This window comes from Mus caroli, unplaced genomic scaffold, assembly GCF_978045245.1.
Source record: "Mus caroli unplaced genomic scaffold, Mus_caroli_1 scaffold_18, whole genome shotgun sequence".
NCBI lineage: Eukaryota > Metazoa > Chordata > Mammalia > Rodentia > Muridae > Mus > Mus caroli.
This window is the reverse complement of record NW_028227273.1, coordinates 29,369,067-29,389,265: the sequence shown is the minus strand read 5'-3', so window position 1 is coordinate 29,389,265 and position 20,199 is coordinate 29,369,067. Positions and strand designations below refer to the sequence as shown.

The window sequence follows — 20,199 nt, the reverse complement described above, 5'->3', positions numbered from 1 at the left end:
AAGTTGACAAGGGGTCAATTGTACTGGCTGGTTTTGTGTGTAAACTTGACACAGCTGGAGTTATCACAGAGAAAGGAGCCTCAGTTGAGGAAATGCCTCTGTGAGATCCAGCTGTGGGGCATTTCCTCAATTAGTGATCAAGGCAGGAGTGCCATCCCTGGGCTGGTAGTCTTGGGTTCTATAAGAAAGCAAGCTGAGCAAGCCAGGAGAAGCAAGCCAGTAAGTAACATCCCTTCGTGGCCTCTGCATCAGCTCCTGCTTCCTGCCCTGCTAGAGTTCCAGTCCTGACTTCCTTTAGTGATGAACGTGGAAGTGTAAGCTGAATTTCCAAACTTGCTTCTTGGTCATGATGTTAGTGCAGGAATAGAGACCCTAAGACAAGCAGAAACGTCACAAGGCTGTTTGCTTTGTTTTGCACTGGTAGTTCACATTTGCAAATTAAAATCCTCTACTAGCAATCTGGGACTTTAGGATAACTGCTCAAGTATAAAAACAGTATCTAAAGTGACTTACAGCATCCTTTCAGAAGAACAACTTTGAAGTTTCTTACACATAGGGGAAACCAAGAAACAATTCTTAAAACAAATCTAATTGGGATGTATAATTAAGTAGAAAAGACCTACAGACCAATCAAGTGTGGTGGCATCATGAAATGCCCACATCTGGGCTGGCGAGATGGCTCAGCGGATAAGAGTACTGACTGCCCTTCTGAAGGTCCTGAGTTCAAATTCCAGCAACCACATGGTGGCTCACAACCGCCCATAATGAGATCTGGCACCCTCTCCTCTAAAGACAGCTACAGTGAGGGCTCACAACCATCTGTACAGCTACAGTGTACTCATATACATGAAATAAAGTAAACAAATCTTAGGAAAAAAATGTCCACATCCTTAAGCAAAATTTGTTCTCACATTATTCTTTTCCCAGGAAAACAAATAGCTCAAGCTGGGACAGACTATACAAGGTTGTATATAGTCTTTGATTTTCTTGTCAGTGTCGCAGCAAAGCCAGTGAAATGCAAAGAGAAACCCATGCTGGGCTGCATACTTGGTTTTATTCATTTTTAACTGCTTAAAAACATACACATTCCTGCAACCAGGAATGTATTAAGATATTTTCAAGTCCTGTTCTTAAGGATCAATGTAACTGCTGGTTTTTCCATCTGCACCCTAGTTCCCAAACAACAGACTCACTGATAAATGAATGCCTAGGCACGTAGCTAAGCTTGTTGCTTATCTAGTTCACAACGTTTATTAACCTATTTTTATACTATTCTGTGTCTGCCACCTTACCCAGTTACCTCTCCTCAGTTTCGTGTGCCTGACTTCCTCTAAGTCCAGGTGAAAATCTTCTGCATCTAACTATATTCCAAAGTCGTCCCTCCCCGCCCCACCCCTATTCTCTCTGCCAGCCAATTGCCCCACCTCCTAACCCAGTCTGTTTACTGGCCATCAGCTTTTTATTGACAAGTGATGCCAATAGATCAATATTCAAACTTCATAGCACCAAGCTCTGGATGACTAGACATTCCCAGAACGCCACTGTTAGTGACAGAATGCTCCAGGTGTAGCTTCTCCCCACACAGTATCAAATACAACCCAAGACCTCAGCTGCTCCCACAGCCCGCTGAATACTAAGCAAAAGACTGTTCCACCAACGTTTGCTTTTAATGTAAAAACAAATATGACACATTTTTATTTATTCACATATTTTAACTTCTCCTGAAGCTACAAAATAAAGTCCATTTATTTAGCTTCTGGTTTTGTCCTACTTTAGAACAACAAAAGCCACTCCTCCCCCTATTGTGTGAATGTTTCGAAAGTAGCAATTGTCAACATTGGAGCTTGCATTTTAAACCTTATTAAAAGGTCAAATTTATTGTTGCTTTGGACCTTGTTAAAACCTGCTCTCAAGCAGCTAGAGAAAGCACCCAAGGAGCTGGAGGGGTCTGCAACCCTATAGGTGGAACAACAATATGGACTAACCAGTACCCCCAGAGCTCGTATCTCTAGCTGCATATGTAGCACAAGATGGCCTAGTCAGCCACCACCGGGAAGAGAGGCCCCTTGGTATTGCAAATTTTACAGGGGAAGTGGGACTTTACCAGTACAGGGGGACGCCAGGGGGAATGGGTGGGTGGGGGAGCAGGGTGGAGGGAGGGTATAGGGAACTTTTGGGATAGCATTTGAAATGTATATAAAGAAAATATCTAATAAAATATAAATAAATGAAAAAAAAAAAACCCTGCTCTCAAAGTATTTTCAAAGACAGCAGGCAAAAGTAATCCCACACTAATACCAACACTAAGAAAATCCCCCACACACAAAGGAAACTTTTGAGTACTGTTGAAGCAGAATGTGTGAACTTACACAACGATTGCAAATACAAACAGAATGAGCAAAACTAAGGTACACTGGTTACAGAAACAATGAGGGAAGCAGTGCACTTCGTGTCAGTGTGAGGCCTTGCAGACTGACTTCAGTGTGAGGCCTTGCTAGACTGACTTCAGTGTGAGGCCTTGCAGACTGACTTCAGTGTGAGGCCTTGCTAGACTGACTTCAGTGTGAGGCCTTGCTAGACTGACTTCAGTGTGAGGCCTTGCAGACTGACTTCAGTGTGAGGCCTTGCAGACTGACTTCAGTATGAGGCCTTGCTAGACTGACTTCAGTATGAGGCCTTGCTAGACTGACTTCAGTATGAGGCCTTGCTAGACTGACTTCAGTGTGAGGCCTTGCTAGACTGACTTCAGTGTGAGGCCTTGCTAGACTGACTTCAGTGTGAGGCCTTGCTAGACTGACTTCAGTGTGAGGCCTTGCAGACTGACTTCAGTGTTAACTATAGTCTTTTCCTTCTTGCTAACACACACAAAGCAAAACTCTTAACATGTAAGGATGAAGACTATATTATCTGTCAACAGAACTGACCTCTTTCCAAGAACTTGGTAAGAAAATAATCTGATCACGTTTCTCAAAGTAATTAAAAAGAACAAAACATGAAGTCTCCTAAGAAAAGCAGTCAAGAGAGGCCCATGTGTATGTATTTTCAAAACACTACATACTGTACTTTGTAAAATGCCTGCAATTTACAGCCCGCACGGTGGACACTGCAGCCTGAACACGAATGCGTGCATATCAGAGAAGACGGACAGCAGGTGTGGCCCACGGACTGAATGAAGTCTTTAGAGGAACTGGGTTCTTATTTCAGCTGTTTACCAAATCAAATGCCTTAATTTTTACAGCTACAATCAGGAAGCTCTAACTGTCTCTGCCAGCCTGTGAGCCACTCATCAAGTTTTCCTCAGCCTGTGTAAGGCCTGAATCCTCCCCTACAAAACAAAGTGGCTGAGAAACAGAACTGTGGGGGACATTTCTATAAAGTGGGATTTTTCTTTTTGAAAATTTCTTAGAAATAAATTAAAAAAAATGTAAGAAATATCAAACTTGAACTTATCACCATTGAGTGATTTGCTAAAGAACTTTAGACCAAGAAAGGAGCTGCGGATTCCATACTTGGGGGATTAAAATGTAAGCTTTTTCTCACGCACTTTCAGCTTTGGGGAGGGAGGGAACTGTAGCGGAAATAATGCACACAACCAATAATGCACACAACTGCCTGCAGGAGCAAGCTAGCAATAACTAAGCGCCACTTCTCGTTTGGGTGGTAGGGAATAACAATATATTACATATAATAACCCAAATATCTGACAGCACACCCGTGCAGGCCTGTGACGCTCTCCCTGCACATCAAGCCCTACCGCCCAGTCTCTTCGCCAACAGAGTCCGATTCTTACAAAACCAACACCCAGGCTTAACGACACAAAATTCACCTCCAATCTCAGTACAAGTGATATAAATTAAGGCCTAAGGCTACAGGGAAGCATCAGTACATTTGTAACGGGTGTTTGTATTGTTATTTTCACACACCTAACATTAGTTTGTTTCTCAAAAAGTAAATACCCAAGGTTTGCAAAGTAATACTAATTTCTAAAACAGAAAAAAACCAATTATTTTCAGCTGTTAAATACATTAAAAAGCAGGACACTGAGTATTTAGAATACAGGGGAGTTAAGCCTTCCTTGAAAAGACAGATTAAAAACAAAAACAAACCTGGAGCCACCTGAAGACAATCCAGGCAGCTGGCATACACAACACTCATGAGGATCTCACAGCACCTTTACATTTCAGAAATTCAATTAAGATGTTCCAAAACACCTGTGTCGGCTTGAAATCTTGTCATTTCTTAAACCAGTCTCAGGACTTTAAATTACAAATAATCAAGGACTGGAAAGGGTTTCGTACAAGAGAACAGTACACATTAAAAAGCCCACTGGGTGGGTGGTAGTGGCGCACACCTTTGATCCTAGTACTCAGAAGGCAGAGGCAGGCGGATCTCTGAGTTCAGGGCCAGCCTGGTCAACAGAGTGAGTTCCAGGACAGCCAGGGCTAAACAGAGAAACCCTATCTTGAAAAACCAAAGCAAACAAGCAAACAAATCAATGAAGTCCGATAAAGTTCACTGCAGAGTAAGCGTGCCGGCTCACCCACTCTGACCTACTCCCAACCCAGCACAGATGACACGACAGACACAAACAAGCTATCGAGCAAGAATCTGTTAACAGTTTTATTTTTTTTTATGTTAAATACCATGGGACAGGATTGTAAGGATGAAAAACTCAGTCAACAAACTGCCTCACAAGGGATAAGAAAAATTCTGCCATGATATTAGCAAAGGTAAAGGAGAAAATTTACACAGTAAGAGGCACCATTTCCCCCACAGAAAACCTCTTGGCATTTCCTGAATGAGTGGGATTAGCAATCTAAATAAATCATATTTCAAGAGGTAACAGCAACAGATAAAATTTAAAGGGATTATTAAAATAACATTTACAAGACTGAACAATTCTTGAACTCTTATTAAAACCACAAAGAAAGAACAATTCTTTATTTATGAATTTCATAAAGGACTGAATGTGCAACTGACATCTGCTAGTGATGATCTGATAATATACAATTTGTCCAGTAGCCGAACAGTTTGTTTTTATTGTGTTTTCTAACCGTAAGAGATCATTAAAGGCAAAGCCTATATGACGCTGTACACACACAAAAAAAAAAATGGTCACCGCGGGCGGGCCATGGTCACCGCGGGCGGGCGGGCCATACTACCAATGAAATGGTAGGTAAACAAATCTTTTTCTGGTCGAGAGAAAAAAAAAGAAACAGCACTCTGCATGCTTCACTCTACAAGATGAATTTCCCTAGAAAGAATCCAATGAAAATGGCTGCAATTACAACCAGAAGAGAAGGAAGAGGACTGGTGACGTTATCTCTGAAGGACACGGCTGAGGTGGATCCAGGTTTATCCGAATGTGCTACCTTTCTGAGCCTTAGGCCTTCATCCTAGGGAAAAGACACAAAACAAAGATTTTTAAACAGCACACACAGGTGAGTAGCAGAGCTAAAAGTTCATAAAGGAATTCAGTACATGTGTATGGCTTTGAAGAGGAACAAAAATAAATTCCCATCTACCTTGGGAACCTGTGGAATTAGGAAAAATTCTAAAACTGTACTAAAGTGATAAAGCTGAATAATTCTATAAGTCTGCTAAAACAATCAAAATTAGTGCATTCATATGTGATGTATATTACTGCTCAGTAACAACTGAAAATGAGGAATGTGTGCCTATAAAACATGTACGCTTACTTCCAATGAGCCCTACAGCATTGTGGATTGGCTGCAGCCATCAGCCAGAAACTATCAATAGCACACCTATACTGCATGTTTACTGACTCAGTAAAACTTGAAAACTCACATGGGAGACACACAAGGATTTATTTTGAGATAGATAATATATTGCAAGATTTACAGAAAGGCAGTGTATTTTAGGGTGAAGTATAATTTTCATAGTCTTTAATATGTGCAAAACAAACACAAGGGACATATATAAAAGGGTCACCATGGAGCATAGACTGTACGTACAGGAACCCGTCCGTCTCTGAGGCTCCTGCTGGCAATCGCTTCTTTTTGTTTAAGTACCTTATCTGCTCCATGTAAAAGAATGAATGAACTGCTCCCTACTTACACCGAGTTCACATTTCTGATAGTCCTGTGATTGAGTTTAGATGTGACTTTGCCCTGGCTTCTTCTAGTAAAGCAATAGTCTCTCAAAGCAGGTGATTGTCATGACAGTATGTGTCACATTGTCCTGGGGAAATTATAGATACCTCTTAACTATATGGCTGGCTTTTATCAGATGCTGTTTATAAAACCTAAGAAACTAGAGAATCTGTACTACCTCAAAATAAACTATTTTATCCTCACACCATTCCTCAACCACTTACACAGCATCGCCAGCCTCACTAGTGTTTAATTTACTGTTTTTGGCATTAGGAATGTGCAGTGAATCTTCATCTTCCCCAGGGTAGTGACATGTGCTGTGACCCTCTCAGAAGATGCCTAGCACTCTGCTGCTAATTAGCAGTGCTAATGTGATAGCTAGGATAGGACATTCAAAAGTCTATGTATTGGGTGCATTTTCAACTTGGGATATCTTTACTTTCCAATGGAAAATAATCCTATCAAGTGTCAAAAAAAATCTTTTTGTAAAAGATTTATTTTATGTATTTAAGTACACTGTTGCTGTCTTCAGACACACCAGAAGAGAGCATAGGATTCCACTATAGATGCGCATGAACCACCATGTGGTTGCTGGGAATTGAACTCAGGACCTCTAGAAGAGCAGTAAGTACTCTTAACCACTGAGCCATCTCTCCAGCTCCTCAGAAAAAAAACAAAAACCAAAAAAACCCTTAACACCAACTAAAATATACCTGACCATTTTATTTCCATTACTAGGCTTTCAGGAACATCGTTTCTTTAATCCTACACTAATTAGCTCTAAGTAATAAGAATAATCAAACGAGATAAATAAAAAATAACTGGCAACAAGATTAAATATAAACATAGAGATTGCTAAAAGATACTAACATATTCTTTATACCTTCATTCCAATTACCTCATTTTCAACCCAAAAAACTTACTCTCAGGTGTCGGTTTTCTTCTGAGAGCTTCATCATTTCTCCCTGGAGCCGCTTGCACTCTTCCATCAGTTTCCTTGTTTCCGTATCATTGAGTGAAACACTATGTGGTTTTGGCAGGGGTCCGTCTTGTTTGGATGCATTCAGTGGAACAGCTTTGCTAGGTTCCATATCATTCTGTGTTTCAAAGATATTGGGAATCTTTAACAAAAAATTTATGGGTTTTTAACTAATAAAAATCTAAGTTCTATATATTTCTCTTCTAAAAATGTCATGAAAATATGACAAGTTTCAACTAATTATAAGATTTATTAAGTAGCAAATATGATCATCTGTAGACAGTCTTCACTGGAGCATGTCAATAAATACCAGCAGTTAATCAAAATGAGCAGCCTATTTCTTCTACTCCCACACCCTTGGAACTTACCTTAACATACCACTTAAAAGATACCATAACTTATAGCTACATTCTTTACTCCACAACTCCAAGTGGAAGGAAGTTCGCTGCTTCTCTTTATTATTTATTATTATTTATTATTTATTATTTGGCCACAAGCAGTCAGTGAGGGAAATGTGCTGAATGAGAAGCTCTGGGTCATTTCTAATGGTCTGACTGCAGTCAAATGAGGTCTTAGGAATTGCAAAGTACAGGACAATCTATCTCATAATCACTCCAGTAAGGTTAACTACCTAAGGATATACAGTCAAAAACAATCTAATGTCTATTAACGAAATAAAGCAACTAAAAGATGCAAACATTGAAAGGGAAACAATAAACAAGTAATACAATCTGTGGTCTTTAACACAGAGGATCATTTGAACTGTAAGACTGTTCAATTAATTAGTGTGATTCATTGTGGTATTCTATCTAAGTGGCAGGTTAAGACAACTTTCAAAACTGTAAGGTCTTACCAACACCACAAGCACTTGGACACCTGTGGCAACACCAACATTGTTTTCTAAGCCTGTGATCTAAACTGTTTCAGTATCCTTAAAATCCAACATTATGCCACCAAATACAGTAACAATATCAATATAAACTCATCCTTTTCAATCTAGATTTTTAACTGTTAAAAATTTTTAGAAGGCTTGAGAGGTTAAGTCAATATAACATTTGATAACAAGCAGGAGACCTTGGGTTTGCTATTAACCACAAAATTTAAAAAGGCAAGCTTTAATCCAGGTAATAACCACTAATCAAGATATTTGACATCCCAAAGTAAATTTTATGACATCCCAAATCTGGCAGCCAGTTGGGCTTCAATGGTTAACACTGTCAACCACAGATCTAGAATCACCCAGGGCTGTAAACAAACCTCTGGGCACATCTGTATTAAGGAAAGTGGGGCAAGCCACAAGAAGGTGAACACCAGCACTCATCACTGCTTCCCGCCTGCAGGAGCAGCCTGCCAAACAGCTGCCCATGCTACCACTACCAGGTTGGACTGTACCCTCCAACTGTGAGCCATCATCAAGTTCTCCTGAAGCTGCCTGGGCCAGTACTTTATCAAAGCAACAAGGTATTCTAATACACGTGGCCTGCTAGCCCATTTAACCACTTGCAAGTTTCACACCTGAGAAGGGTGCATACTTCAAAGTTACAGAGCTGCTTACTTCAATTTATTCGGAGTTTCTCCTGCTGACACACTTGTTCTTTATCAACTCTCCCCAATGTCCAAACTAAACCTATCTCTAAAAGAAAAACCTTTACTTCATATTTTGCTAACAATATTTTCTGAGTTTTCTCTTGACAATAATTAAATTCACTTCAAACTGATTTTTTAAATCCTATCCTGCACAATTAAGAACATGTCACCTCTGTCTGTAAAGAGAGAAAACTTAACAGGCAAATAAAGTCCTCACACTTTGCCTAAGAATGAAGAAAGTACTAAGCAGAAAGTACTAATTAATCTGTCTCCCGTGCAGAAGGTCCTAGGCTCAACCTCCAGTACAGGAGCAAAAAAACTGAGAGAAAAATCAGTGTTAGCCCCATGTTGACTCCAAAATTATATGAAGCTAATAATGTTAATGATTTTAAAATAAAACAAATAAATTCTTAAAAAACATATGCTAGATGTGCCAGGAGTATCTCTGTGAATTCAAGGCCAGCCTGTTCTATATATTACAACCAGGACTATTCCAGTACAACCAGGACTACAAAGACCCCCCCCAAAAAAACATTAACCAAACAAATTCCTATTCATATTATCCTCCTGGATATTTTCATATGCATTCTATACCATGTGCAAGGACCTTGGTTCAATCACCCAGGACTCTAAAATAAAAAAGCCAGCATTCATGTAACTACCCAGGTGTGCACTCTGCTTTATCTATCTTTCAACATTTAAAGTGGCACAATATTTCATTAAATATTCCACTCTAGGGCTATCAAAATCACTCAACATTTTACTTTTATTAGAAGTCTGATGGGCAGCTACTATTTGGAATTTGTATCTCATTCACAATACATAGCAGGTGAAAAAACTAACTTAAAGATCTCTAATGTATAAACAACCAACCTGGCTTAGCTGAAGATCAAGAGAGAAGGCTGAGTCTGTCTTCTGTGGGAACACTAAACAGGTGACTATGTGACTACTTCTGATGGAACCTCCACTAGTGAGTCTGCCTGCAGGAAGCCAGCTTGCTCTTTTTAAAGTTACTTCAGATTGATCCAGAAAAAAGAGACTGTTTTTAGGACCACGGATCAACCAAATAAACGGATTCAATATGCCGTGACTCTTACCAACAAGAGTAACATCATGCTTTAACATCTCAAGTTACAATAAGCCACAGCAGTATGGTATACACTTTCCACTATCCTATACTCTTCTGTCTATGTGCAGTAGTCCCATAGGACTTCACATTCAGGAACTTTGTAGGGGCAAAGGAGTTAGGGACTAAGACACCAAAAGGAAGAGTGAAGCCTATATACATACAGCAGAGTAACTATTTTCAGTGAAGCTCTAAGACAGGAGCTAATGGCCATGCTTACCACTGCTGTGAGTAAGGGGGGTCAACACATTAAGGCAGTGTGCAGCTAAAGGCAAAAACCATGTCTATGCTATCAGAATTAAAGTTTTAATCTTTGAATTGAAATATTCAAAAAGCAAGGCTCCATAATTTTTTCTACTTTCTACCTTAACAGCAAAACGATTTCTCTAGGCCCATGGTCATCAAAGTAAGTAATTCCAAATTATAAAGCCAAGCAAGAGTTAGACATTTAGAGTTAAAAAAAGATTTGTTTGCTTGCTTGTTTTTGTTTTGTTTTCTTGTTTTTTTGAGATAGGCTCTCACTATGTAACCCAGCTAGCCTGAAACTAGCTACACCGGCCAAGCTAGCCCTGAACTCAGAGCTCTGCTTGCCTCCCTAATGCTAGGTATTTTAAGGCCGTATTAGGGAGCTAGAGATAGCACAGTGGTGAAGAACACGGGATGTTCTTCTACAAGACCCGTCATGAAGCTCCAATAGGGGAAGTAAAGGACACTCTCATCACCAGTAGGATTCCCAGCACCTGCATGGCAGCTCACAACCATCTGTTAACTCAGATTCCAGAGGATCTAACGCCCTCTTCTGACCTCCACTAGTACAAGGCACATGTGGTGTGCATACACAAATATAAGCGAAACACCCACACACATAAAATAAAATTTAAAAATTTTAAAGCTTTGTTAGTACGCATACCCTCTTCTAAGCCAAGTCTAACTATAAAAACCTTTAACACTTAACTACTAATTATAGCATTTTGGAACTTTCCAGTAAGTAATAAATTCTAAAAAGAATTATAGAAAACCCATTCCACCAGCAAACTCAGTTACCCTAGCCTTATTAGTATCCAAGTATAGACATACTCAGTTAAATTATGACCTCATTTTTAGTCACCTTTTTTTTAACCCCAGGGCATTACAAGTTAACAATGACAGTTATAATATTTAATAACATCAAAATAAATTTTATTTTTCTTTCCTATAAGCACGGATGCTTGTGGATAAGCAGTGCTTGCTATCTTTATTACTTACTATGTATTTGCGAAGCTAACTCACACAAGATTCAATTTTCAGCATTTTTCTCTAAATCTCATTCACAGGAAAAACAACATCAACTTAATTCTGTTCACACTCATGTCTAGCCCAACACTGGGATTCTGCTGGTTACTATTTTAGAACAGAATTGTGTGCAGACTTTTCAGTTCTACTTGTAATTTTAAATACAGTCAGTTTAACACTTTATTCCTATGGCTGGAGAAGCTCAGCAGAGGGCTTAAATACAGAAGCCCTGGGCCTATCCCCAGCAGAGAACGATCTCAGCATTCGCAAGGGCAGGCAGGAAGGTAAGGATTCAAGGTCATCCTTGGCTATATTCTGAGCTGAGGTCAATCTGGACTGCGTGAGACCCTGTCTCATAAACACTGAACTCTAACTGTTAAGTACTCAGTATTACTTATCTGTGTAGGTATCTACATTAACTTACTAACACTAGTAGACTCCTACTGCTGTTAGCTCCTATGACAAACCTGCTTCACCTCTTTTAGTTCCCTGGGATCATTCTTCAAGTGATAACTGGCAGGTGTTGCAACTGCACTGCTGACGCTGCTCAATGAAGTGACAGTTGAAGCAATCCCTGGTGGAGTTTTACCCTGAGGTAGCATGGGAAAAATATTCTCAGATTCATATCAAGCTGATTTCTCCTGTATATCGGGAATGACTACAAGAAATAGCTTAAGCCTGTGAAATACTGATAATGTATTCTATAAGCATAAGTAGTAGTGCATCAGAATCAGAACACTAAAGCAAACAATCCATTTCTGAACTAGCTTCTCACCAATATTTCTACACAAAAGTAGGCATGTATTAATGTATTAATTAAATGTATGCAAAATTCATAATGCCCTAAAGAATACCTATTTCTCTGGCTTAAAAAACACTAATACGTGTCATTTCCTGAAAAATATTCAATTTCATATTCTCTTACCTTTGATAACACTTAACACGAACATTTTCACATTAGGATTAAAAATGGTAATGATACATGTAAGCCTCTTTTATACCCAGGACCCTGTTAACCCCAAAACACACCAAGTCACTAAAAAACTCAAAAAAGATTCATAAAATATTCTGGCTAGCCTACCATAATTCCACAGTTCCCTACTTACCTTTCAAATTCTCATAATAGTTAGAAATTAATAATTCAAAAAGTTGGGCACAAAATAATAAATTCAACAGACATCCCCTATTGTTTCAACAAAAATACCATGTATTTTGAAATATAAAAATAAAATGCCTTTATAAGAGGGTTCTTGAGCCCCTGCTCCAATCAGCTCCACTGTCGTCACTAAAGCAAACTAGTTTTTGCAGAAAATATATTACTATCAGGTGTTATGTTAATCTGGAAAATGTCAAGCAGTTTATACCAAATTCATACTGAGTAGGTTAACAAAAAGCTTCATTCCATCCTTAAGAAACACTTAATTCCAGCACACACCTTTAAAATGCCAACACTAGAAAGGCAGAAGGATTTCAGTGAGTTCAAGGCCACTTTACATAAGAAGCCCTTCCTCAGAAAAACAAAATAAAATAAAAACCACCAGTAACTGGACACTGAGTGTTTCGTATTCTAAAGCCAACAATAACTAAATCTTACAGAACTTTACTTTTTGAAACAGTCAACAGGGTTTCTCTGTATAACCCTGGCTGTCCTGGAACTCAGTTTGTAGACCAGGCTGGCATCCGCCTGCCTCTGCCTCCCGGGTGCTGGGATTAAAGGCGTGCGCCATCATGCTCAGCAAGAGTCAACATTTTATGCTTAAGTAACTGAAAGGCTCTCCAGAGATCAGCGCTCCCAGTAGACAACTCTTGTTGTACCCAGGCAAACACCTGCCATATCTGGCACTCAGAGAGACAACACATGTGATTATTTTGCTGTCTAGAAAAAATTAACTTTATATCTAAGTTTAAACCTCCCGGACTTCCTTGTTCACCCTGATTATAATTCATATATTTTAGAGCTATTTTACAAAAATATCCATGGTAGTTCTCTAATGGTAGCTCAAATACAACAGAACTGTTTTTAAAAATGACTTCATAAAGAAAAAAAAAAACATGAACTCAAAACACCTTTTTAAGCAGACTGCTTGTTACCTTGTGACATGATCCCAAAACCTCAATTATTTTAATTTATAGAGTCTTCCTAAAATTCTAAGAAATCACCAAATACCATGTTTCCCCTGCTTCCAGAAGCCATGAACACAAAACAACAAATAACATACCGAAAAAGATCAAGAGCCTTCAGCAAGTGTAGGGTAACAGCAGCACATTTAAATGCAATGCCTGATTCTCTCTCTCAGGGACTGAGTAAGGGCGTGGCTGGATAGTTAACCTGACAGTAAATCCGCTCACCTAGGCTTGTCTCTACCACGGTGAAAAACAAAAGTACAAAGAGCTGCAAGAGCCACTGTGAAATGCTTTCCATTAAGTTTTCTAAGTTAAATATAGCAAAAAGCTCAAAGCTCTCAAGTAACTGTGGTATAAAAACCCAGTAACTATTCAAGGTGATAGTTATTAATGAGACTGATTCTGGCAGTCAGTTCACAATGGAGAATTGAAGGTAAAATTAGGAAAAAAAAAAAAAAAAAGGGTGAAATTCTGCATAGATTTCTTCTAGAATCTAAAGGTGCGTAGCAGCAAAAAAATGAGCTTAAAGAGAGAATAGTGAATTTTCAGAACATTCCAAAGTAACTGTTCCAGTTCCCACCTCTGGAGTAGCTGGGATTACAGGCCAGTGTGCCTCCATCTCACAAGCTTAGGGGGTGGCTGCCATCTAACCCAGGGTGGCGTCGAATGCTAAACTTGCCCCCTATGCACAAAACTACATCCACACAATGTCTCATCATGTGAATCTTGAAATGGAAAGTCAAGACATTTAAAAATGTCCACCAACTATCCTAAGGGCTAACTCCAGAAGTACAAGTACTCACAATGCTAAGACAGGAGGACTGCCACAAGTTTGAGGACAGCCTATGCATACAGTGAGTTGACCATCCTCGGACAGAGACAGACCCTGTCTTCCAAACAATGACAAAACAAAACAAAAATTTAGCAGCAAGGCTAAAGACCATGAGAATTACAAACATTGTCTTACTGATGTCAAAACATACTTCAGGAGGTCTACAAAACAATCTATTACAGACTTAATTAAAAGTCACTGTCAACCTACTGCCCACACCATCATCCTGAAATGCCTTCTCTGACCAGAAGAGCCCAAAGACTTATTTGCTTTCATAAGAAAAGGCCTAGCTACTCTGTAGCACAAGCTGACCTGGAACTCATGGCAATCCTCCTGCTTCCAAAGTACTGGGATAATAGACATAAGCAGCCAATGCCACACTTCCAGTATTTAAGAAATGATTTAAGTCTGAGCCTAGAAAAACTCCTGGCCACATTACATTAACAAAGTTGGAAATGGGGTAGAGAGATGGCTCAGAGGTTAAGAACACTGGCTGTTCTTCCAATAGATCCAGGTTAGAGCCCCAGCATCCCATGGTAGCTCACAACTACCTATAAATCCAGTTCCAGGGGATTGAATCCCCTCTTCTGGACTCTGGTACTCAACTACACACGTAGTACACAGACAAACATGAAGGCAAAATATACATACACTTAATATATTTTTTAAGGAAATTCTTAAGTCAGTGGTGACTACAGACACTCCTAACAACTAGTCAACATACTGATAATATGACTGTCAGGTGTCAAACCATAAACAAGACACAGACAGCACCCCCTCCACAGCTCCAGGAAAAACGTACGGAAACTGAAAAAACTGTAAATGCTTGAAGAAGGGGAGCACATGTGCAGCTCTGATTTCCCAGCATGGCACAAATGTGGCACTCTTCAACTATAGCAGCTGCAACTGTCTACACAGGAGGATGCGGACGGAGCTCATGGAGCCCCCGCCCCGCCCCATCATGAAGACCCATACTTGCTTACTGCTGATGGAGAGAAGTATTTCTCTTCACTGTCACTAGTGTGGTCAACAAAGCCATGTAAACAAAACTGAACAATTCGCCTGTGACAGCCTTAACCAAAAAAGATTCTAAGTAGCAGTAGGGCCAGTCAGAAAAAGGAATTCATGAGTGGGCAGAAGGAAAAAGAAGGGCATTGGGAGATGAACATGATCAAAATAGACTATATACATATATGAAAATATAACAATGAAAAATATTATGAATAACTAACATATATAATAAAAAATGTTAAAAACTAAATTTCAGTCATTAATGATTACTTGGGATAAAGTGCTAAGAAGAACCAACCTGAAAGGCCTACTAGTAAACCAATCTAAGATTAATAATGTAGTAACTAAGCCTGGCAGGAGACAGAAGCAATGCAGTTCTGAATTTGAGGCCAGCCTGGTCTACAGACTAAGTTCCAAGACACCCAGGGTTACACAGAGAAACCCTGTCTCAAAAACCAAAAGTAGTAGTAGCAATAATAGCAACAACTATTCTTATTGAGATAACATCCCACGATGATTTCACAGCAATGTCAACCCAGATAAACGTATTATTTTTTGTTGTTAAATACAAGAAGCAATGAAGGCCATTAACATCTTTGGAGCCAACACAAAAGGGAAACTAATATATAAAAGTATGAACACTACACTTTTTACTCTTGGCAATTATGACTCAGATTCACTTTAAAAGGATGTGTCAACACCTAATTAACATTCAAAAGCATTTTTATTTCAGCTTTCTTATTAAGAAATATACAGTACTTCTGAATAGAGCAAACAAGTTAACAGATCCAAAGCAAGAGTTATATCAGACTATATAACCAAATTGTATCAGTTATATTTACCCACATTACTTTATATATTTCAACTCACATAAAATGTTTTATAGTCCCTCCTACAAACCATAGAAAAAAATTAAAAATCCTTGGGTTTGGAGAGATGGCTACTCTTCCACAAGACCTGGTGTTCCATTCCCAGCACCTACTCATGGCAATTCAAAAGCAACTGTAACTCCTGTTCCAGAGACACCTATGCCCTCTCAGGTCCCCAAGGGTACCAGATACACACAGACATACATGAAGGCAAAGCAACCACATGCACAAAATAAAATTCCTTATATATTTTTTTTTTAATTTACAAACCAGAAAGACAACTGAGATAAGGTGACTATACCCACCATATAGACCTCAGGCCACTAGTCCGCTATTATAAACATATCTATCCTTCAGCCTTTACCCCCCCCCATGTAGTTCCTTAATGCTAATCAATAAGCAACTACTTACTAAAAAATAAAGTTGATTTTGATCAAAAATCAAAAATATGCAAAATATTTGACAAAGGTTAAATTGGGGGGAAAAAACTTATCCCTGTGATATTTTATTCCAAGAATGTTGATAGTTACCCAAAAAGAAGTTCTAATTTTTATAGTTGTATTTATATGTGCATGTCTTATTTTTAAAAAAAGAGAAACAAACAAACAAAGACAGACATGATTTCAGTTGTCAAAATGAGAGCATTCCCAGAAATTCTTCCTGCACTGAAACTTGGACCTAATGTGTTATATTTATTTCTTCGTAGGCAAACAAAATATCATAAAATGGAAATAGCATTATCAAGCTTTTTAAAACTTAAATCTCATAAAACGACCAGCCATACCAAGTCCAAAATCAAAAGCTGATAATTATCTGATACTTTTTACTTACCAGCTTATCATTTTCATTCGGCATTTCAAACACACATCTCAATTTAGAATCCATTAATTCATCAGGTTTTGCTTCTTTCCACTAAAAAGAAAATAGAAATAAAACAAATTAATATATTTTATTCCAAGAATGTTGATACAGTTACCCAAAAAGAAGTTCTAATTTTTATAGTTGTATTTATGTATGCATGTCTTATTTTTAAAAAAAAAGAAAAGAAGCCGGGCGTGGTGGCGCACGTCTTTAATCCCAGCACTTGGGAGGCAGAGGCAGGTGGATTTCTGAGTTTGAGGCCAGCCTGGTCTACAGAGTAAGTTCCAGGACAGCCACGCCTACACAGAGAAAGAAACCCTGTCTCAAAAAAATAAAAAATAAAAATAAAATAAGAAAAGACAAAAGAGACATGATTTCAGTTGTCAAAATTTGAAAGCATTCCCCGAAATTTAACAAACAAACAAACAAAAAAATCCAAAAAACAAAAATTCAAAGATGAAAAGAGATGAGAGCACTGTGGCAAGAAGACTTCACCTGAAACCTTCAGGGACAACTGAAGCTTTGACTGCAGACTGCCCACAATCATGTACTAGTGTCACTGCAGACCTACCATCACCATTAATTAAAGCTTTCATGGACACCGGGCCCATGAAAAGGCTCGGCAGGGAAAAGCACGGCAGCCACACTGGTGGCCTGACTTCCATCCTAGAAACCATACTATGCAATAGAATGGAAGGCCAGCCCCACCAAGCTATCTTCTGACACCACAATAAAACAAAGTGATGAAAAATGTGACAACAGCATCAGCAATACACACAACTCTCTTCTCCACTTTAGCATTTCTAAATGGTTGGTTTCTTTCTTTTTTTTTTTGGTTTTTTTTCGAGACAGGGTTTCTCTGTGTAGCCCTGGCTGTCCTGGCACTCACTTTGTAGACCAGGCTGGCCTCGAACTCAGAAATCCGCCTGCCTCTGAACAGTATTTCAGGCATGGTGAGTGGTGCACACCTTAAACCCCAGCAATGGAAGAGGCAGGGGCAAGAGGATCTCTGTAGGTTCAAAAGCCAGCCTGGTCTACAAAGTTCCAGAACAAGCCGAATCATGCCTTGGAAAAAAAAATATCAAAAAACAAAACCTTTTAATTGTTTAAATTTTAATTTTGTTCTGATATTTAATTTTTGGCAAGGAAATAAGGATTGTTGAGAGCTAAACAAAGTTTAAACTACAACTCCAAAAATAACTTCTGTACAACTTCTACACTTACCACAGCTTCCATATCTGAAATGTTTGGTGGAGCAAAAATTGTCTGTACCATGAACTTATGTTTACTCTTTTCATTCGGATCATAATCAAAGGGTTGCAGCATTACTAAATAAACAGAGAAAGCACATTATCATCTACAGTTTACGTCCTATTTAATACCACCACACCAACACACAAACTTAATGCATACCAAGATGGGTTCAAAAACTTAAATGTATTATCCTCAAGATGCACAAGCAGCCTCTTAACTTTCAATTATTATTAAATTCATTGTGTTGATTTTAATTTAGATAACTTAAGACACTTTTAATGTAACTTATTTTTAAACTGGATTCTAAACAATTACTCAGAATGTGTTCATTTGTTTAAATCTAATTTTAAGAAAACAAAGGAAATCATAACTCCTTGGTCTTTAGACTTTATTCCCAGATCCCAATAGCATTCACTTTTACGTCTCCAGACCAAGTTGCCTGTATCAAGTTTTAAGGCTCCAGTTAACTAGTGTGCTAAATTTATGTTACATAAATCCAAGATGAGGTCATAAACAAATCAGTAATTACTAAGAATGTATATGGGATACATTTAGTCAGGTTCTACTTCTAAATAGTCTCACTGAGCCTTAAATAACTTACTATTTTAATATTCTATAAGCTTGAAAATAAAAGCTGTAGTTATCTTAAAATTTAGGAGTCACCTAAGTTATCAGAGGTCAGCAAGAATTTTAATACACACATTTCTAACTCCATGATCTGTAATGACATAATCCATTTTTCCTGAGCCTTTTGTAATTAACAAGTTCAGGAGTTGAGAGCTATTGTTTGAAAAAAAGAAAAAAAAAAAAAAAGGAGTAAGTCTGTGTGGGTACAGAAAGGTTCTCCTACAAGTTAAAGTCACGTGGAGCCACACATGCTGTCAGACCTGCCACCTATGGCACGTGTTACGCAGTACTGTCTCCTTGGAAAGGCTGTCTAAGAAAAGAACATTTGGATGGCACCAGTAGATCTCACAGCAGGAATACATGATGTGTGTGGAAGGAACTACTGTAAGCAATAAACAAGGGACAAGACACTGTTGGCATTTACACTGAAAGGATAAAAACTCATCTGATTTTAAAAGTAGGCCCAAATCAGGCATATTTTTTTTAAGTTTAAGACTCAAACACTTCTGTAGATACACAGAACATGATTTAATCACAAAACAGTGCCATTTCAAAGATAAATAAGAACACAAGCTACAGCGGAAAGCTGTGGAAATACAGAATACATAGCATTTCAAATTGACCCTAGGCAATCAGACACTCCCATATAAGTCTCGAGGAGGAAAGGTTCAATAAAATGTCTGTACAGTAAGATACCCAAGGAACATCTTTACACAAACACTGAAGCCAAATAATAAACAGATAAAAACACTAAACATCAAATACAACAGTCATGAAATGTCAATATTCAAACCTACAAAGGTCAGGACATGGAGTACTACCTGAAACAGTCACAATTGACCCCGGGTCAATAATCCCACTGTTGGGCCGCACACAGTACCGGCGAGGTGCTGTAGTCTTCACTTTGAAACACACTTTTCTATCCGATGGATTTTGCAATTTAAGATTTGTAGTGACTACATCTGTGAAGGGGCCTGAAAGGTAAGGGGCAGACAGAGAGAAATTAACTGGAGTCACAACAAAAGCATTAATTCAAGATTAAGTTAATATAATCTCAATCCCACTTTCCTAAAGAAAACAAAAATTGTCTTTTTTTTTTTCAACTTTTGATGATTTCATCCATAAAATAACTATGATTTTAGTTCTTTAATTTTGGTTACATTTATTTATCATGTTTGTGTTGCACATATGAACATGTACATGTCACAGTACGTATGTGGAGATCAGAAGACAACTTTTTAGAACTGGTGCCCTCCTGTCATTATGTGGGGTCCAAAAATCCAACTCCAGTCCTCAGGCTTAGCAACAAGGATCTCCATCCAATGAGCCATCTTGTCAGCCAAATTGTACTCATATAGCATGTTCATACCACATCACATGACTGACACGAGTTCCCCAGTGGTCTTCACCAGTGCTAATCTTTACGTTCACAGGCCAACTACAAAACTAAAACCTGACAGTACTCACTTGTCTCAATTCATTCACGTATGTGTATTAAGTACTTATGAGTAATATGTCATATGCTCTAATCTATTTTGTTTGTT

The 20,199-nt window shown here is 38.5% G+C and overlaps 1 protein-coding gene across 3 annotated transcripts in view; it reads right to left on the bottom strand.

Annotated features, from left to right (window-relative positions):
- Positions 1 to 4,594: 4,594 nt before the first annotated feature.
- The window catches only part of Vapa (VAMP associated protein A), a 32,953-nt gene continuing 17,348 nt past the window's right edge, over positions 4,595 to 20,199 (bottom strand). The window contains exons 2-7 of one of the 3 annotated variants that reach the window (XM_021186222.3): positions 19,477 to 19,629; positions 17,999 to 18,102; positions 16,745 to 16,825; positions 11,545 to 11,667; positions 7,037 to 7,210; positions 4,595 to 5,396 (exon numbers count right to left, since the gene is read on the bottom strand). In XM_021186222.3, coding sequence (XP_021041881.1) covers positions 5,238 to 5,396; positions 7,037 to 7,210; positions 11,545 to 11,667; positions 16,745 to 16,825; positions 17,999 to 18,102; positions 19,477 to 19,629 — 794 coding nt within the window. In that variant the 3' untranslated portion in view covers positions 4,595 to 5,237. The remainder of the gene's footprint in view (positions 5,397 to 7,036; positions 7,211 to 11,544; positions 11,668 to 16,744; positions 16,826 to 17,998; positions 18,103 to 19,476; positions 19,630 to 20,199) is intronic. The other 2 variants (XM_021186223.3, XM_021186224.3) reach the window with 2 other exon arrangements.